The sequence below is a fragment of the Archocentrus centrarchus genome, chromosome 20, assembly GCF_007364275.1.
Source record: "Archocentrus centrarchus isolate MPI-CPG fArcCen1 chromosome 20, fArcCen1, whole genome shotgun sequence".
In the NCBI taxonomy this organism is placed as follows: Eukaryota; Metazoa; Chordata; class Actinopteri; order Cichliformes; family Cichlidae; genus Archocentrus; species Archocentrus centrarchus.
In genome coordinates, this window is record NC_044365.1 from 30,596,557 (window position 1) to 30,618,445 (window position 21,889).

General features: G+C 40.1%; 1 protein-coding gene across 1 annotated transcript; it reads right to left on the reverse strand.

Annotated features, from left to right (window-relative positions):
• Positions 1-255: 255 nt before the first annotated feature.
• tlcd4a (TLC domain containing 4a) lies at positions 256-19,889 on the reverse strand. The gene is made up of 7 exons (XM_030756634.1): positions 19,603-19,889; positions 13,299-13,468; positions 12,413-12,502; positions 10,492-10,550; positions 10,175-10,269; positions 4,757-4,830; positions 256-3,702 (listed from the first exon to the last, which is right to left on the reverse strand). The coding sequence occupies exons 2-7, from the start codon at positions 13,451-13,453 to the stop codon at positions 3,384-3,386; spliced, it is 792 nt and encodes a 263-aa protein (XP_030612494.1). The 5' UTR covers positions 13,454-13,468; positions 19,603-19,889; the 3' UTR covers positions 256-3,383.
• Positions 19,890-21,889: the final 2,000 nt, after the last annotated feature.

Here is a 21,889-nt window from a genome sequence, read left to right on the forward strand (position 1 = left end):
CTGCTGTCTCCACATACGCTTCACAACGTCAAGCTTTAATGGTACTGTTAAACACTGAGTTTAGTTTGTAACCTACCGTGCATATATGCTGTTGCCAAGTTTTCACTCCAAATTGTCACTTAGATCGTACCTTATGCATTTGAAAAACTAATGGTAAGCCGTCTTGTCGTATTGATTATGATTGCACACGATGGAACTTATATTTAAGAGGCCATTATTTCTTTACTAATTATTTACTACATGAGACACTTCAAATAAGTTAATTTGGCATTTATTGTGGAGAAACAAAAATGGAAATGACAAATACTTTCTAATCTCCAGCACATTCACAGAATGTCACTAAACACTCTGCCTACTCACATCTCCTCCAAACATTAAAGAAACATCAACACCACTTTAAATAACTCAGCAGGACTGGGCTCTCTCTCTATGTTACCATGGCATCTGCTTTGTTTTATGTCTCCTTCTTTCATATTAATAAATTAAACAACTGTCCACATACAATGCAGGATGCTCAAAAGGATTAATGTTCATTTGCACTGCCCAAACTGTTATAAACTGTGAAGATTAGTATTCAAGTATTCCCTTTCTGGTTATTTCTGTGCTGGATATTGTACTAAATATCTGCTTCTGTGGATTACCTAATGTGGCACAGTACAAGAATAACATTTAAGTAAACATTATGTACATGTACTTTTAAAAAAACAAAACAAAACAAAACTCTTGCAAATGTATATTTGCTTACAGTGCAATCCCCATGCAATACCACATGCAGTTATAGAAGGTGCCTGAATAAGACCATATTGACCATGCATGAGCTTGCACACAGGGCCTGTGCTGCTCTACCAGAAGCGGTCTAGCATCCAAAAACCACTTATTTCCATCAAACTTCAGTGAAACTTCCCATTAGATCCCATCCCACTTTTCCCAAGATTTCCAGTAGTGATATTCACCTGCAGATAAGATGACACCCACCAATATTTTGCCAGTAATAATGGCGTACAAGAAAAGAACCCCATACCGTCGCAACAGGACAGACTAAACCTAGCCTTGCTATTCTGCAACTAGCCACAGCATGCAGAGATGGTAATTAAATAGAATCAATCTGAACCATGGTTGCAAGTTGGCACAATTGTATACAACATATTTTGAGGGAAAACAGACAAATACACATTGTAACCTCATGGTGACAGTATGCATTTACTATGGAGTAGCAATGGTTTAAGCACTGGCACAAATAGATTTAATAAAAAAAATAAAATAAAATGAAAAATAACATAAAAGCATGGAAGCAACCAGCCTTAAAAAGCCTCTCAATCTTTCATTTGAATCTATATAACAAGAGCCAAACAATCAATCACATAAGACAGGCAACAGTCAAGGAAAACAAGTAAAAATCACTGAAAAGCAACACATTTTTTCAGCATTGTAAGTTGGGTGTAACAAAATATTGACTGTGCAATCATAAGGTTATTTTAAAAAGGCAACAAAATCAAATGCCAAGCATAGAAAGGCAGACTTTAAAAACTAACATTCCCTGTTTCTGTGACACAAAACATTTGACAGAAGCTTTTGATCTATAGCTCATGTAAAAGGTGCAACAAATATTCAAGTAGGTACCACAAATCTTCTGTGAACCATTGTGACTTTTAAACCGAGCGGTTGCCGCTTGCCAATTTCAGACTGAAAGATTCCTGTGTTCAGTGTTGTATGAGTAACATCAAGAGTTTAAGTAGAATTAAGAAGAAACACAAATTGCTCAACTTCTCCCATATAGTCTCATGCCCACTTAAGTCTTTAACCCTTGTAGCAATCCAATAAATCAACACAGGCCACCCACGCCATCTATGGGACAACCACATGACCTTTAACAGCTAACTGTCATAAATGACACATAAAACTTTAACCACCTGAAATACTGATTGTCGTAAAAAAAAACAACAAAAAAAAACTTTCAGATCATTTAAACAGCATATTAAACATCTCCCTTCTATAAGAGATTTTTTTTGCATCTCAGTGGGACTTCCTGGTTAAATAAAATGTAAATAAAATGCTGAAACTGAAAAATGTCGTGTTTTGAAAAAAATGTGCATTGTTAGCTTTAATCTAACAATGCGTTACATTGTTACGGTCTTTTGCTCTTTTGAAACCTTTTTCGAATTCAGTGAGCAGCCAATGACATTTCTCAGTCTCAACATTTGATGTTTTGTCCTTGTGCAATTTTCAGTTAAGCACGCGTTTAAATGTCGAGCCAGCAAGTAGTGAAGAAAGAAATCCTGTGTTTATCTTTTGAATTCCTCACATTTGTCTGTGGACACTGACTCAGGTCGGCTGCACCCCTCTACATTCATTACATAATGCAAAATAAATACAATGTGGGGGAAAAATGTTTTAATAACACACCTTTGAGTATGCAAAGTGATCAGTTTGTACACAAATTGACTGGATTAACATATCTGATTGTACAAACACCCCTAGTGACATTCACTTTCCCTTTTAGCATTTCTAAGGTACTCTGTACATCTCGTTTCATTAATACCAGTTAATTCTCTGTATCTTTAAAACCCTATGTGTCTCAACTCCAGCAAGACAAAAGTAGTAAAATGCACAAGTGTACTGATGCATCTTCAACCCTACATTTAAAATGAACAAACAGGACTTATGTTATTCTAATAGACTTAAAATGCTGGTTTTTATCTGCCCATTTTGGCCCAGAACACACGCAAAAGAATTTCTTAATCTGTGGCATTTCACGTCCAGGTTAAATAAAGGTCTTAAAAATAATTTAAATGACAAAAGGTGAGTGATAAAAGTCACACTAATTCTTCTGACGCTGCACTTGTAATTTGATTAGGTCTGTATTTAGTGTCCTTCAACAGGCATCTGACAGTGATTTTATGACACTGACCATCAATGTGGTATCACTAAATGCTCCGGAGGTTTCCTCGCATCTTTACATCAAGACCTCCTCCTATTTCGTCATTTTCATTCTGCAACTCAGACAGCAGCATTAATACAAAAGTCTTGTTGAGCACTACGTTTGTAAAGAATGGTAAACTTTTTGACAATTTGTTGTTGGGCTGACAGCCCCTTTGTCCCAGGATGACCTCTCCTGTAAATTGTTCAAGAGAAAAATAATTGGCCATGCACACAGTATTGCTAAGAGGTCATTTCATGGCTTTGGGATGGCCAGTTTAAACGGTCCATTGGTATATCCTGCTCTCAAGTTCCCTCATTGGATGTAGTCCTGTAATCTAAAGTCCCAGATACGCTGCTAATAAAGCAGCCTTACATGTCAGGGTCCAACGTGCTACAAGCCACTGCACAGAGTGTTGTCAGTGTGTCTGTTGTGGCATTTTCTTAACAGTGACACCTTGGTTCCCTTAATCTGTCTTGCCGTTTTCCTGAGGTGCGCCAGCTTTGCTCCGGTGTGCTGATCGCAGGACCTTGTAGCATCCACGGGCGATCTTATGCATCCACATTATGTTCATAATGTCCAAGCAGATGCTAGAGCAGATCCAGGCTACACGGCCACCCCACGGCACCAGGTAGAAGGCCTCAGTGCCATAGACCGCATACATGCGACCGTAGTAGACTGGCATGACAGCGATGCGGACCAGAAAAAACACCACTGCCATGGCAACGCCATTTGCCATGTTGGGCCGGGAGGACCTGGGATAACCCAGTACCTCAAAGAACCAGCTGAAACGAAGCACATGTTTTCAGAAAACAATAGCAGGATAAAAATTCACTTCAATCTTAGAAATGTTTAAGACAGTCACAAGTGACTTGGAACATTATATTAAAGAAAGCTCTTTAAAAAAAAAAAGTGTTAGGTGAGCCTTCAGTTTTAATGAAACAAGTTATTTAAAAAGAGCTCCTGGTAAAAGAAAAAGATATGCCAGACAATCCAGACTTGTTCATTTCAATATTAGTCAACTATGAGTCATATGTGATGTTCTTTGTGCATGAACTGAGATTAAAATTTTCACTAAGTTGACAAGGGCCTCAGTCACACAGGCCTACACACTGGTTAGAGAGTCCCTTGCAACCTCCAGACACCAGGGAAAATTGTGTATTCCCTGATCAGTTGGCAAGTGGTTGCAGGACTTTGCTGGCTGGCATTGGGTGAATTTGGTTGCGAAGACGGTGCGGCACCAAAAACCTCCTTGTGATCATTTTGGTCACTACCAGATTGTTCTGTAGAACAGGAATGTGCATGGAAGACACTAGCTTGTCTTTGAACAGGCACCGTTTACTTAGAGAGTAAACGGTGCGTTTACAAAAATAGTTTGTGTTGCAAACTATTTCCAGTTTGCAACACAAACTGGAAATAGAGCCCATTCACCTTCAAAGTGAAAGGTTTTTGGTGCAGCACCGTTTACCTTATTGCAACCAATTACACATTAGCAACTGCCAGCAACTTCCAGCAACCACTCACAACAGGTTGGGGAATACCCTCGTGACTGGTCATCTACTGGTGGTTGCCAGATGCAAAAAAGCAAACAAACATACAAAAAAAAAAACAATTGCACACACATTCATCCCTGTGATGATCCTAAAGATATGGCTGAAGCAACTCTAGGGATGGAAAAGGTGGGAAAGGCGGGATATTCTTAACTGTTACTCAGTCACCTGAGCTGCATTCCAAGGTTAAGTGTCTAAATTGTATAATCCACAAATATTACTTCATAACTGAGGTCAACCCTGACCTAGAAAGACCTGAAATGCAGGTCATCAGTGAGCTAGTACATACCGCTGGTTTACACATGGTGTAGAAAACTCAGCAAGCAGGCGGAAGTTAGCAAAATAAGGCAACATTCCTTGGCCCTGGAAAAACAAGACGAGGACAGGAAGACAACAAGACATGAGAGGCACAACAACAACAACTCTGCTGGAGAATGACGGGCATGACGCTGGTGCACCACCTTCTCAACATAAACATTATTTCTTACCGGGATCGAGAGAACAGCAGTCGCATCTATGAAAGCAAAGACTTAAACTAATCATACCCCCCACCCCCACCCCCAAAAATCATGGAAGTCAAAGCTTAGATTTTTTTTAAATTAAAAGTCACAATGAATCTTGCTTTAATCTGAACAATTACTCTGAGCAAAGAAAATATCTTGATAAGTTAATCCTTAAAATACCCACCAATTCATTGTGAAAAAATAAATAAAGCAGCTATGGACGGCTTACATTTTGTCTTCATTTAGAAAACAAACAAACATTAAAAAAAAAAAAAAATGCCAAAAAAAAAATATTTTAACATACAAGACAGTTCATCTGAATAACATCAACAATGAAAAGAGAGCAAATGTCAGAAACAACACTTGATACATATACTGCACAATTATAGAAACATTCAGCCAGCCATTAGTTGAAGGAGCAATCAGAAGCCATGCAGAATGTAAAGCAATACATACGACTGCCAAACATGTCATTGTTTACAGGATTAGGTCCTGAATTCTACTCTTTTTTTTGGATGAGTTGATCTGCAGCAGATTTCACCTGCTGCTAAATAGCATAAAGATAATCTTGGAAAAACAGAAAGATACTTTCAGGACACCCAATCCTGAACACTGGTCACCTGATCTACATCGCTAAATCAGCAGTAACCTTTGAAGCACTCGGACTAAAATTCCTCAGTTAGCCAAATAATCTTGAATCATTATTGAAAAGTGCATTCATTAGAGTAAGTGTTATGATCTGAATCTGAAGACGATGTGACTCAGCAGCTTGAAAACTGATTTTTTTTTTCTTTTCTTCTCCGAGACTGCTGGCTACAAACTCGGCATATATGAGGGTCCAAATTAAGAATGCACAATTCAAAGTTATTTGGCCAGCAGCCTAACGTTTTACACAAAAGACTTACCGTCAGGGCTGTAACAAAAGTTGGTCAATGAAGGATACTTACTGTGTAATACAAACGGGGTACATCTGTACTGCAGTTTACAATTGCAAGAAAAGGTTTGTGAACCCTTTGGAAATCAACATTTATTACTCATGAAAATGTGTTTTGATCTTAATCCAAGCCACATTTACAAAGACAGTTTGTCTAAACCGATAACACACTCAGTGAACTGATTCTGAGTAATCACTCAGTCCAGGCTGGCAAAGAAACAGGTGACTCAAGTAAATCCTAGAACCTCCTTTAGAAGGAACCACCTCCATCACATGGTTCCTGTAGTTGATTATAAAAGTTCCCAATTATCCATTTTCTTCCAGTGATCCAATTTAGGGTCACAGGGGGCTAGAGCCTATTCCAGCTGTCATAAGCAAGAGGTGAGGTACACCCTGGACATGTCGCCAGTCTATTACAAGGCTAACAGAGACAAACCATTCGTATCTGTGGCCAATCACCAGACAACCTAACAAGCACATCTCTGGACAGTGCGAGGACTTCGGAGTACCCAGAAAGAACTCAGGCAGGCACAGGGAGAACATCCAAACTCCACACAGAAAGGCCCCAGCAGTACAGTGGTTTTGAACCCAGGACTTTGTTGTTGTGAGACCATAGTGCTAACCACTGCACCACTAATGAAAAGGAATTCTGGTCTGTCCCTTCCTAAAAAAAACAAAACAAAAAACGCTTCATCCTGAGGTCTTGCTACAGAATTTTCATTAGGCTAAAGTCAGGACTCGGTCGTTCCAAACCTTAAATTTTATTTTTTTTGCATCTGTTCTGTATTCATACAATTTTGAATTCACTGAGGGAACAACACATCCAGGCCCTGATTTGATAAAGCTCCCACAATCCTGTGCAAAACTAGAGCTCCTGGAAAAGTCACTAGCACAGATGTTCACTCGCTTTTAAACGCCATGTACTTTGAGTTTCTGTTCAATAAAGCTGTGAAAAGCACAACCATTTGTGTATTAGTTTAGTCAGATTGTCTTTGTCTATAATTGTGACTTAGATGAAGATCGCATCACTTTTACGAGAAATTAATGTAGAAATCCTAGAAATCCTTCACAGAGTCACAAACCTTTTTTTGGAACTGCATATTCCCATCTAGCATGAGCATGCTAGTACCTCTAGGAACTGGTAAGTCCATACTGTGACTGGGCATCATATCTGCTCAGTACAACACAACAGCAATAACAGCAGACAAGACAGGAATAAAGAAGTCCCCATCTAGATCGAGACCTGCTCTGGGTTTGTTTTAAATGACAACTCATTTGGTAGTTTTTGCATGAACGGAGATGACACAACCCAACTTCATCTTGGTAGTTTTTGCATGTAAGGACTGAAGAGGGGCCATTTATGTTAAAGTCAGCAAAAGGACACAGAGACAGACAGATATATTAGAAGGAAACAAAAAAAAAACAAAAACAAAAAAAAAAAAAAAGATGCCACAACACAAAGCAAAGAAGAAGCAACACTTACAACATTGAGGAAAAAAAAGAGCATGCATCTAATATTTTTGATAAGCTACGCTTGACTGTTAAAAGAAGCACAAAAGACTGCGGCACAAAAGAATGCTGTACCTAAAATAATTTAAATTACTGGCTTGTCAATAGAAAAGCATAAACAAAATGACATTAAGTCTTTTTTTGTCTCACTTGTACTTTTGTGAAATTAATATTTCTCAGCAGGAGTAAATTTATTTAGGGCTATATGCCTCACAGTTTAATATTTTTGTTTGTAGGCAAACTTTACTGAGTAAATAGGATAGGAGTGGTTCTGAAAATTGAGCACATTGCATGACCTTGCTGTCCTACTGCGCCCTATCTGTTGCCACCACCGCTGAACTTCTTTACATTACAAATGGAGGCGAAAGGATGTTTTAAGGAAGCGGCAAGGTTCAAGGAGTGCAGTAACAGAGGAGGAGGTTAATGTGATATTGTTCAGATTACTTGACAGCTATGGCGCATGTCTGAAAGGCATTGCTACACCATCTTCATTTAACTTTAGGGACACTCCCGGTACCTTAGCAAAACTTTTTGGTGAAATAGCGTAACTGTAGAATCATTTTTAGAGTACTTGTTCTTTGCAAACAGCAGGTGTTTAAATGCAGGCTAAGAAATATGGGTTAAGGAAGAGTTTTGGTAATGTGTGTAATGATACGGATAAGCTAGTTAGCATGTGGAGAGGTTAAGGTATGAACTGTGGAACAGTGGATTTGGAGAATCATTAAATCCCTGGTTTTGACATGACGAGTTCCACATAAACACACTCAACACATTAACTAATAAGACTTTGACAACATATGACAAATCTGGGTGGGAACAAAACTAAATCAAATGAAAATGACATCAAAAGTTAGCCAACTTTTTGGGGGGGGGGTGATTACAGCTAATTTAACATGGCTACATTCATGCTGCTGTTCCATGTGCATTTCAGATCTAGTCCGAGGAAACAGTCATGAGTGTCCAGTAACAGTATGGCCTACTTCAGCTCATTTACCGAACTGTTTTAGATACAGGCGCTCCGTTTCTACATGTACGACTGGATTTACAGTCTGTTTGAAATCACACCATTTCACTGCCATTACTAATACAATTATTGTTCAGATACAGAAACATGGAAAGGTAATATTTCTCAATAGCAATGCCAGAAGAAAGAAAGAAAAAAAATAGAAATCATGTTTGTCAGATTAAAAATAAATAAATAAAATCTGCAAATCCAACCATGACTAAAATAGGCAAAAGCAGGAAGTAAGATGTAAATATGGACTGTAAGCTTTACACTACATCTGCTGCGCTGCTTTTTACAAATTTCTTTGCCATTGCCAAAGTAAAGAATAGCACCAAATAAGGTAAAGCATTTTTTTTTAATCCAGAATAGCTTAATTCTGGGGACAACTATCAGAGCAATGCAAACTGCATTTTTCCTCAATGTCGAGAATACAGAGCATCCATTTACTGTAACTCAGTTCCCTGTAACTGTAAAATAAACTTCATGTAAGATGCTTTGGAGCACTAATTACTTTTTATCCCCCAGACTCCTGGAGTAGACCTTTGAGAATACATTCAGCATGGTATTTGAAAAACGGGCCTGCCTAATATGTGATGGACTTGGCATGGAGTCTAAAAGAGGAGGCAGGACTAGGCTCTGGCACAAAAGACAGACAGGCAGAAGCCAAGGTACTGTAGATAGGCATGTAAGTAATTGAGAATGGTAAATACTTTCTGTTTTCATGCACAGTAACAAGACAGAAATCTCTGCCTGTGCAGAGCGCTTCAAAGCTTAGAGCATGCACACAGTGGTTACAGTTCAGCATTCGGCTGTGCTAAGCTCAGAAAGGTTTAGCTTACACCAGAGTCACACAACATTAAAGGGGGTCAGTAAAAGAAAAAGCACAGAAACTGTAAGGGCAAGGTGAAAAGGGGAGGAGGGGGGGGTCATCAGCCAGTACCGTCACTGAGCATTCCATGCAAAAAATACCATAGTCATTCATTTCCCGTAATTATGCGACAGATCCTGGCAACCTAGAGGGTTTCAGATTGAACCAAGAGTGAACAGTGCCACCCCCAAACGCTGGATGGAGTCACCATTGGCACACCACAGCGTATGGCAGCGTATGACAGAGCAACAAACATACAGCCTGCACAACAAACAGCTTATCTGTTGTTTTACAAAGTACATTATGACCAACAGGTGCTAAACCTGACTGAAAGGTCACACTGAGCTGAATCCCATCAAGATTATCAGGGTTTTTCCTACAATCTTAACAACACTATTAAATGTGTTAATTTTCATATCAGCCATTTCTAGGAACGGTATCAACCACCAAGGAACAGACATTATCACTCACACACCTTAATAGTGCCAAAACAGAATGCACTGCTATGGAAAGATAAAGAGACTGATATTGTAACTTACTAACTAATAATAATGCTTTACTTTCTTTAACACGTTTTCCCCTCACACAGAGAAATAAAAGACAGAGCTGATGCTGATAACCATCTGATGTATTTGCATGGGTCAGATTTATCACTTATACAGAACACCAACCATACTGACTGTGCCTTATTAAGCTGACCTATGACCATCTATGGCTGTGTGGAGAGTCATGTGACTATCTAAATGGTGCCTGAATTAGCTAAAAAGCAACCACAAGAAAACAAAACAAAAAAAGCCACCCAGCTTAAAAAGGACACACTGTTCACCCTTGGTTGTCTCTTTCCCATCTTGCCTGCACGTTCTGCTATTGGGCAACAGGGCACTCACCAGTACATAGTAGTAAGCATACAATGCTGCCAGATGATGAACTACAAAAAACTTGTCGCCTATTGCCTTCCAATAATAAAATATCAGCAGCAAATCTGGAAAACAGAAGAACAGGGCAAAGAGAGATATCACGTCATTAGTGTAATCAAGGCACTCAGTGTGCTTACAACAGAACTATTTGGAAATAGCAGCTGGCACAGTAGGGCTGAAATGAGAGTGAGTCATCTACGCATCAGGGTTTATCAAATTTTATTATGTGCATGTTCTTGTCCTCTCTCTTTCACAAAGATTACCAGTAAACTGTGCATCTCTCTCACCCGATATGAGGTAGCCTGTTGTAATTGCGACGTTTGTCTTGACCAGTGTAGGATCTCCCCTATGGAAAAAAACAAAAAAACATTTAGTTGCACTGCGTGTGATTTATTCTTTTGTGCATCTTGTGGCAAGAACCATTTTATTAAAACACAAATCAAAGAGTCTTTGTGTGTGTGTGTGTGTGTGTGTGTGTGTGTGTGTGTGTGTGTGTGTGTGTGTGTGTGTGTGTGTGTGTGTGTGTGTGTGTGAGTCTGTGTGCATGTGCACGCTGGCATGTGGGGGTGGTATGGTGAGGCAGAAATCACCTTTTATAATTTGGTCACACTGGTATGAAAGCTTGTTTCCACTAGTGGAAAAAAAACTGCTATCCATAACAATAATTTAATTTAATTAATAATTTAATTTCTCAAAATTTCAAGATACTGAACTCACAATTTGAGTTATTAAGTTGAAATTTCAAGTTAGGCATCTCAAAATTTCGGGAAATTAAGTTGAAATTTTGAGAAGATAAGTTGAAATTTTGAGTTATTAGTTAAAATTTCGAGTTAGATCTGTGAATCATGAAGCTCCATGAAAGAGGTCATTTCCTTGTTACCCGGAAGCAGATGTCCCCCAATGCATGCGCACTCAAAATCGGGTAGCAACAGTATCAGTTAGCTAGCAGTGCACAGCACATGTGAACAAACAGTCATCAGGTTTTTGACCTTTGAATGACTTCTAGCAAATGAGAGCTGCATAAAAGGTATGGAATTAATGTTTTCACGTTGATGCCTTCAGCCTCCTGCTTCCAGGTAACAAAGAAATGACATACCTTCACGGAGCTATCTGACTGGCAGAGTTAACTTGAAATTTTGAGTTAATAAGTCACATTTTTGAGTTATTAACTCAAAATTTTAAGATACGCAACTTGAAATTTTGACTTACTTTCTCAAAATTTTGACAACAACATGCAACTCCAAGGCATCTGCACAGGTCGTCCCGTGGGAGGCAACCTGTCTCCAGACAATCACGTCTGACTCGGACTCACTGCAATCACTTTCAGACGGATTGCAGAACGTTTTCAAGTAAATGCCATCTAATATATAAATGCAATCAGACTGCAATCAATCTGAGTCAATCTGTGCAACTCGTCGGCAACACGTCATTTTGCAACACGGTACCCAACTTAACTCAGCTGGTTGAATTCTGGTTATATTCCTATGGAAAAGCAAGGTTGCTGAACAACTGTAACATTTAGCAGTTATATCACTGTCCTGCAGAAACTACGTCACTATTTGGGGAAAGAATTTCTGTTTCAAATCTAAGACGTTCTGACTGGACTCTGAGTGTAAGCAGTTAATGCGAATTTCTGTGTATGCAGATGACAACAGATTTGCAATCTGATGATTAACCAAAGTTAATCGCTGTATGATCATGAACAGATTAACAGATTGTAATTGCCAACTTGGCCCCAGTCAATGACAAACTGATAGCAGACTCACTCTGACTTATTGCTGTTGTACGACTGTCTTGACACAATAAAGTCACTTTTAAGACTGCGAGTGGTCACCGACCTGGTCCCTGTGTTTGAAACAGCCATTTCAAACGCACCGCGATCGCAAGTTCACTGCACACAGTTGGAGTCACTTTGGTCGGGCCAGGGTGTCCAGCCACTGTTTTCCTCAGTGTGACCGCTGAGATTAGTGCTGTATACTTGTCAAGCTGTCAGTTTTAGTGCATCACATGTACAGACTTGGCTCGTGGTGTCAGAGAGCAAATTTATCCAGTCTAACAAAAAGCAGGGCAGGGCTGCTAATGTTACAATTAAGACAGGTGAAGATTCAGATAATCCAGGTTTACACAGTTAGCATAAGACTTTCATTATGAACCAAAGGTTTTGACAGAAAAGGTTAAAAATGTTAAACTTAAAGCCAAAACTCTTACCAAACTGGATCTTCATTGACAGCATCATCAAAAAACAGAATGTAAAGACAGAAGATCCCCACCAACAACGCGTGAAACGTTGACACTGTCCTGAAATGAAAAGAAAATACATACAGGCTCGATTATCTGCTCGTCTCTGAAAAGGGCAGATGATGACACAGTAATAGATTTTTCTTTTTATTCATTAAAAGTGCCTTGAAGCTGCTCTGTGTTTCAGAGAGGAATTTTTAGTACTCACTGCAGATCAACTGATTGCCTGTCAGGACTGCATGCAGATTCAGACCAATTACACTAAGAGATTAAACACTGCTGAAGGGTCAGACAGAGCAGCACACAGTCCCATTCAATCACTCAAACAGTGAGACAGTCCAACAGTTCTCAGCAGTCAGTCAGAAAGACACTGACAGCAACAGTGACAGCAACGCTGTCTAAATACAATCTGTGAAGTCAGGCACCTTAACAGGATCCCCACAGCCTGGATCCATTTCCACATATAATTCACTTTCCCTTTTAAATCATGCGTCCAATCTGAGTACTCTCATGAGTAATGAACAGAGAAAATGTAAAGGCAAGATTCAAGGTAGTTGGACCAGGCTAGATCAGCCTGAATGCCCAAAAAACCATTCCAGTTCATCTCCACCATGCTGCTGGCTCCTTAAACCAACAGAGTAAACATTGCAAAGCACACAATGAATCCTACATGCAAGTCTTGTGTGACTGCACCAGTAAATATGTGAGCTGAGTGTTAGTAGACATGTTTGGCCAGAGCTAAAACAAAACCCTCCTCTGTTAAGTGTGAGAGAGAGTGCAACAGTGTTACACTCTCTGCAGCCCAGTGGATGCAAATATTCATCACTCAGTGAGATTAAGAGTTACGTCGGGTCACCTCGAGTTCCATTCCACCTTCTGCTTGTCACTGAGGCCAAGGAAGCCAGGACTGATGCGTACAGACATCCAGGGGCTGACTCTGTGGAAGAGCCACTGGAAGGTGAAGAAGCTGGTCACCGAGATGATGAGAATGAGCTGGCTGAAAGGGTCCATGGCCACCCAACTTTACTGCAAGATGACAGAGTGAAGGGTAAAGGTTAGACAACTTGAAAAGTTAGTCATTTTTTTTTAAAAAACATGGTGGGAAAAATCCCAGGAATTTTATCAAGGACCAGGCCCACACGATCAACTCCCAGCTTAAGAGCTTTTTAATTCTTCTACAGGACGAGACGGTTGTGTTCTGCTTGACAGCCTGCAGGTGCATACTTGAAGTGTTTCAGAGCATTTTATACCTTATATGGCAGTAAGAGAAAGTAGAACCACACAATACCAGTTTGACAGTTTCACTTTGGCAAGATCTAAAAACTGACATTGGTATAACCTTTCACCCCCCCTCATCTACTGGCAGTTAATTACACAAATAGAGAACTTAAACAAGAGTCAGAGGAGGGTTTCCAGGCTGTGGTTAAAACAAATAAAGTCACTTGCCTGATAAAGAGTTATCCCTTTAAGGTAAGCTAAGTACATGTTATTGTACAAAACAACTCTTAAAAGAGTCATACAAAGTTTATTCCTCATCACGCGGGCATCTCTCTGTTCACAGCTACTGCAGTTCAAACAAGTAAGATAATCAGATAATCATGATTATTATGACTTGCACATGACAGTTTTCTAACACAACACTAATCTGAAAAACAAAGAATGCAGTGCCCACTGACCATGTGAATACTTTCATACATCACTTGGCACTTTCACGTGATCTTTGGCACCAGAAAAATGATAAAATGCACCTGAAGAGCTGCAACTAAGTAAAGTAATCAAATCAAAGCAGTCAGTAAGGTCTTAAACTGGCCTTAAACAGAAAAAGTGGGTTAAACCTTGGGAAATGATCAACAATCCATGTTTTGCTATAATTTAGTCACCAATCCCCATTGAAAACCTCTTAAGGATGAGCAGTTGTCAAATCTGTTCTATCCGCCTCTTCAAGTTTTCAGGGCTTGCACCAAAAACTGAATGATGAATGTGAATTTCTGAGTGGCAGGCTAATGTATAACAACACAGGAAGTGCATCTCTTCAGGCGGAAGGCAAAATTATCAAGACTTCCTGGGTGCATGCTGATGTCCTTCACTGCAGTTTCATCATGCAAAAAAGTTTTACATCAAAAGATTTTACCCAATCCACGCCATCAGAACTGAACGCCTCAAAGCATGTTCTGGTATGGGTTTCAGTCAGTTTCACCTCAAAACAGTTACAGGAAACCCACAGCATAGAAGCATTCGCACATTTGCCTGAGTCACAGGCATGCACTTTCTTCTGGCTGTACACTACCTGTATTTCACTTTTCACTCTGAATCAAAATCAATATTCACTCCTAGTTAAGACGTTTATGATGAGATGGTGTATTTCAGTATCTAGAATTTCCTTTTTTGGGCCCATTTGCCCAGTTTGAGCTCTGTGGGTTTGTTTGAAATAATCCTTTTTTTTTTTTAAACTTTAACCTCCAGCTTTGACAAATGCCACTCCACCAGTATCCACAACAGCAGCACAATTTCTGCATTTGGATCTATAAACCCATTTAGGATTTCATAATGGAACATGTGGTGGCGGCTGTGACAAAACTGGAACAACGGCTACAGATGACCTGATGTGAAAGGGAAAGGACTGTGCCCACTGAAGAAAAACAGGCACAGCCTGTTGTTTATTCACAGATCTGTGTGAATAAATGACAGCCTTGAAATCAAGTATTCAAAATGATAGATACAGTTGCTGTTGAATATTCTTCTTCTAAAGCTGGCCTCATTCTCTGTCAGATGAATCTGTGAATGTCACTGAATCATTCACACTCACAGTATGAATAATCACCTCAGCACAGAGAGGAAGCGGGACATGTCCAGAGGCAAGTGCTTTGTGTAGGATGTAGGTCTCAGAAGCAGTTTCAAATACGGCACATTCAATGAGTAGCAATAACTGCAGAATAACAGTACAAAGCTTAAACATTACAGTTGTATGGAAGTCTTTCAACAAGCAATTAAATGTTACAGCATGTACTCATGTTGCCACTAGGGCTGCAACTAACAAACTAACTAACTAATCTGATAGTCGATTACTCCTCAACTATTGAAACGATTAGTCGACTAATCGGATTATGAATCACGTAATTATGAAATGGCACTTATTTAGCTATCAGCTTTTACATTTAGCATAACGTTATTTAAAATGTGGTAGTAAACTTTTAATCAGGTTTGCTGCTGATATAACTTTAACGGTCCATTTTTCCAACCATAAAAAAAAAAAAAAATATAGAGTACTTTTCGTCCCTGTAAAACAAAGTTGGCTCAGTTTCACCAGTATCCCCCATCACTAAACGTGCCGGTGTTGTGCCAAAAAGTGATCGTCTGCCAAAAAGTGATTGCCAGAAAATGATTGTCCATATTTAAACTGTTGTAAATGACTTGCTGACCTATAATCTGTGAAAAATATGTCAAACATTTGTCTCGTGAATGATATCAAGCCATTTTGAGTGAGAAACAACATTTCTGTCACAAGGTAGAAGCTGCAATCAGTTTTTGGCAGCAACTTTTATATATTCTTTATTTATCAGGGTAAAAACTGTGATTGGTCAGATTTTAAAGAGAAATCTGGCCAAGAGGACAGCAGAAATCAGAACAAATATAACATTACACTCTATAAAGATATTTTAAGTGACCAAAGAGGACTGGATTTATTATAATGTACGTGCAATAATGCAGAGTTATAAACATACTTGAAAAACAGGTCATTTCTTCATTTTGTATTTAAGCCCTTGATAAATCCTATTGACTACACTCTATTCACCAATATAAGCAACGACATTACACATAAAAGCACATAGAAACATCGAAAATCACTGTATGGCAGCCGATCACTTTTTGGCACAACACCGGCACTGAATGCTATCCGGTCTTTAAGTCTGACGTCATTTCCGGGTCCAAATGCTTCTAAATAAACAGCAACGATATAACCAATGACTGTTCACTATTAAAGATTGTAACATACCTTATCAACTGCAGCCATTTCCGCTTCTCTTTCTCATCGGTAAAATCACAGCTGAGTGTGCTTTTTTTCCGAGCTAAAACAACCAGGGTCACAGCATTGCCGCAAATTGATCACGTGACAGTTTGGACCCGGAAATGGAATTCTACATCGTCACTTAACAACCGGATTGCGCATGTGTGAAGCTCGCCAGAGATAGACGGACAGAAAGATGTCTCACTACGTTAAAGAAAAAAAAAATCACCAGTAATAATAAACGACTATTATCGACAATTAAATTCGTCGTCAACTATTTTTATTGTCGATTATTGTCGACAATGTCGACTAATCGTTGCAGCACTAGTTGCCACATAAAGCAAAATGGCATAGATAATTAAAAAGTTAACAGATGATCAATGTGATTGCAATTCATCCACAGGAGGACACTGATGTCCATTAACTATTTCTTGGTAATGTACTAAAACCTAGCAGATCACCAAGGTCAGTGCACTGGACAGATTGTGAGTTATGTCACTGAGTTAGTGCAAACTTTGACCTGCTGGTGAGACTAAAGCAAAAGACAAAGAATGAACAACACAATTCATCCGGTGAATCGTGTTGTTAACAGGGACAACCACACATGTTGCAAGCCATTCAGTAGTTGTGAGACATTTATATTACTAGGTCTTCACATAATTATGATTTCCCTACACTGCACAGACGATTTTATAGAAAGAAAATTTAAGGGTCACACTGTAATTGATTAAATACTATGATAATAATAAATATCCATATAAAATGATGTGTTTAAACTAATATCAAACTTGAGAATAGGTCCTGGTTCCAAGAACTCACTCAGTACTCTACACTGGCCACCAAGCAGCTCTATGATAAGCAAAGTTTTTTTGTGTCCCCCTATTTTGCTGAGGTATAAGTGACTGGGTTCAGAGCAGAACATAGCACTGAAAGGTTCAATAAAAAACATTTTATATTTACAGCATATGGTGCATTTTTCTTTATGGGATCCCAATGTGCTGCTACATACCAATTTGCCAATCCAACTGCTTCTTCTCTACTCCCGCATAGGCTTCATGGGCCCTTCAGCTCACAAAGCTAACTACCCAAGCAGCCAATTCTTCCAGCTTCCACCAGCAGGTTCTTACTGTCCTCAAACCACACAGACTCTCAGCATCTCAACCATCTCCAAGTTTCTCCACCTCAATGAAAAGTGAAAAATCACACAAACCTGTCTGCTGTCTTCAAAAACCTCTGGCATCATGTCACCTGTCACCAGCCAATCAGGAAGGCTCCCTGGAATTAATGCCACTTTGACCCAGATAGCACCAATCTCCTATATCTAAAACTAACATTACTAATCACCGACAACTTTTTAAAGGGGACAGCTCACTCAAAATGTAAACCTCCCTCTCAGCGTGCCTAATGTGCTTTAACTAAAAGGAGTTAAAAAGGCTGTTCAGAGTTCTCGTAGTAACATGAATAAGTGGCCTTCAGCTAATGTTAGACCCCAAAATTGATGTGGAGTCTAACTGTTTTATGTTAGTTTTAAGTTATTTGCATTTGGCAAAAAGCCAAGTCAGTTAAATTTAAAGACACATTTACATCCCCAAGCAACAAAACGGAGCGTCTCCCAGCACAGGCACACAAAACACATATCTCAGTCCCAGGAGCTCTGGCCTTGGTGATTTGGTACCTGCATCTGTTCCTTTGGTACACCAAAGAAATGTCTGAGGACAAACAGTGTGCTTTACTGAGACACTACAGTAAAAGAAAGGAAATCATGAGGGAACTGAAAGGCCAATTCTAGAGTCCTCTCCATACACCTGCCCACAAAACACTGGTGAACAGTGGGCATCAGTGCTTCCGACATAGCACGCTGGAAGGTACAAAGACTTGTTACTCAAGTGACCACATAGTGATATTGGCCCCAGAGATATTTGAGTAAAACTGCTCTCTGTTCTTCCTACAAGGACTGTTTGTTTTTTTTTAATAAACATGCATATTTGTGTCCTGCCCGTGTCTCACAGGATAAACGGCTGCAAAGGTTGAGCACCAAACAGAAGAATGCTGTGTAAATTAATGACCATACAAGACCTCAATAAAGCTAAGTATTTTTTTTTAAAGCAATAAATGTTCCCTTTTCAATTACAGCACATGCACTCACAGCACAACAAAAACACTGGTGCATATGCCAACCTGAGTAATTACTTTAGTATGTGGTTAGATCAAATTGATTTTGATAGATATTCTAGATATTCTTGGTTCTGTGTTCTAGGAGCTACCGACTTAGAAGCAGAGCAGTATCATGAATAGAAACATTTATACATTTTCTGCATCACCAAATTTATACAAACTGTAACTTTACAGCTGGGCTTCATTCAGCAGAGACTCTATACTGCGCTTAGAACATGCTGTGAATGAAGGGATCAGTGAAAACGTGGAGTTTAACCGGAAACTCTGAATATAACCTGCTCCCAGCCAGGTTATGTGTTCATCGTAAGTTACCATGGTGATTTAGTGAGGTAAAAGCAGAGCCACTGTCGTGACACAGAAAAAGTCTGACTTTAAGCTCGACATAGCTCGCTAACCCATTCATCTCGCTTCGAAGAACACCCATCTGAAAATGTGGCTTGAATCAATTGGGAGGAATTAACCCCAAATAACAGCTGGGACAGAACGCAGCAAATCTGGGCCCGCCTTGAAACCGAGCCTAGACTAGAATTTCTGGGAAATGAAAGACATACAACCGAAACAGGTTTCTTGCTGGAATATCGCAGAGCCGGCCTATACGTTCCTATAAGGACTGACATTTGCGCTTGCGTAATACAGATGGAGTTTTTTTTTTTTTTTTTTTTTCCCTCTCTCTTCTTCTGATTTTAAAACGAGGAAACGACAGCCCCACGGAAATAGCTCGGGTTGGCGTTGCATCACCGGGATCGTATGTTAAACATGCAGTGCAGAATCAAATGCCATAAAGATGCCATTTATCAGGTCTTGATTTCCTTTTAAACAAAGAAGCGGGTATAAATAACAGCACTCCCAAGGCCAGTTTACGCCGCATTGCCTGGCCAGCTGCTGTAGTATATTGAAGAGAAATAACACCGGCCTGGTCGTGTCTTCGTGTGCCAGCCTCATATGTAGCAGCAGAGAAAATAATCCCAAACGGACCTACCTTATGACGTTCATTAAGATATTTTGCGTCTCTCTCTCTCAGCTGGTTATAGTTTCTGGGCTCGCTCGCAGAACCGTGAGGGTTGAGTAAACGGTACAGCCATGTCGAGTCATTTTTGATAAACAAGACAGCCCGCCTCCTGCTCCACACACACTAGCAACTTGTGGGGGATGCGAAGGGGCTGGAGCTCTGTGCCTGTGCCGGTTTTTTATGTGTTTACCGAGAATCCCCACCGACACCAAACGCGCATAATGCAGAGGTGCAGATCACGCAGCTCGACGCTCGATTACAGAAATGATGGAGGGGGCGGTGTTGGTGTGTGACTTCTCTATCAGCCTCTCTCTTTCCTATAGGGCTCAAATTGCAGCTGAATTCTTAAAGATACACACATGCTCACTAACCACCAACACAGTGGTCTGTCCAGTAACACTCACTGTATCTATTTATAGCCAGGGTTCGTTGAACTGATTCTGACCGGATAACGAGTAAAGCGAAACTGCTGTCATGGCCTACTGGTCTTTACTTACAGCAGACCTCCCATTTCCATTAATCTGGGTGTGCCATGGGAATGTTTGCCACAATTTACTGCAGATTATAATCGCAGCAGAGAATCAGATAATGCACATCTGCAAATTATCATCTTATTATGTCCCTTCAGATATAGGCTGTACACCCGTAAACAGTGGGAAGATGACTGATAAAGTGGCTCTGTATTGAAAGGGTAAGCTGAATGAGGAAGTCTGGCTGTCTTTGCAGCCTAGATCTAAATCACTGAGAGCTCATTTACAGATCAAATGGTCTAAGGTGTCACTGTTGCAGTATATGCGTTACACCATTACACCGGATAAGAATGGGCATTTCCACATTTCACATTTCATTATTATAGGCATACATTTTTGCCCTTGTTCTAAGCACTACTGAAAAGCATTTAACAGCTGAGTTAGCAAAGGCTGACAGACGTTTCCAGTTACAGCACGTTTAGCAGGATCGTCAAACGTCTATGGGCTGTGTGTACAAATAGTTCAAATACTTCTTAAATGTAAAGGTATTTGGTGGCTCCTGTTTGTGACAGGCTGGTGTGTCAGATCTCGCAGTTGTGATGAATCCCTCATATGATACTGAACAGAAACAATTGTTAAAGACATGCTGCACAATTAATAATCTGTCAACTTTTGCTATTAAAAGGTCGGCCAGTGTCGAAGGTGGAAGGGTTTAGAGCAGGGCTCTTCAAATCCAGGCCTCGAGAGCCCCTGTCCTGCAGGTTTTAGATGTGTCCCTGATCCAACACACCTGAATCAAATGGCTGAATTACCTCCTCAGTATGCAGTCAAGTTCTCCAGAGTACTGCTAATGGCTTCTATATTTGACTCAGGTGTGTTGAAGCAGAGACACATCTAAAACCTGCAGGACAGGGGCTCTCGAGGCCTGGAGTTGAAGAGCCCTGGTTTAGAGAACGGTTCCTATAGGTTCCAAATTTTCGTGAGGAAGCTATGAGGTATACCTTGACTCTTCATAGATAAAGGAACACACTGTACATGTGGGTTTCACGAGTTGCCTGATCTGAAATTGCAAAGATATGGCCATAGTCTGTATACGTAATAGTTTTGCACTCAATAGATGTACTATATTGCCAAAAGTATTCACTCACTCATCCAAATCTCTGAATTCAGCTGTTCCAATCACTCCATGGCCACAGGTGTATAAAACTAAGCACCTAGGCATGATACCTGTGCATCAAGTTCAGTCGTGAAATTTCCTCGCTACTAAATATTCCACAGTCAACTGTTAGTGGTATTATAACAAAGTGGAAGTGACTGTGAATGACAGCAACTCAGTCACTACAGACCTCCAACCTTCATGTGGCCTTCAGATCAGCTCGAGAACAGAGCGTAGAGAGCTTCGTGGAATGGGTTTCCATGGCCGAGCAGCTGCACCCAAGCCTCACCTCACCAAGTGAAATGCAAAGCGTCCGATGCAGTGGTGTAAAGCACGCCGCCACTGGACTCCAGAGCAGTGGAGACGTGTTCTCTGGAGTGAATCACACTGGTAATCTGAAGGACGAGTCTGGGTTTGGTGGTTGCCAGGAGAACAGTACTTCTCTGACTGCATTGTGCCAAATGTAAAGTTTGGTGGAGGGGGGGTTATGGTGTGGGGTGTTTTTCAGGAGTTGGGCTCGGCCCCTTAGTTCCAGTCAAAGGAACTCTTAATGCTTCAGCATACCAAGACATTTGGGACAATTTGATGCTCCAACTCTGTGGGAACAGTTTGGGGATGGCCCCTTCCCGTT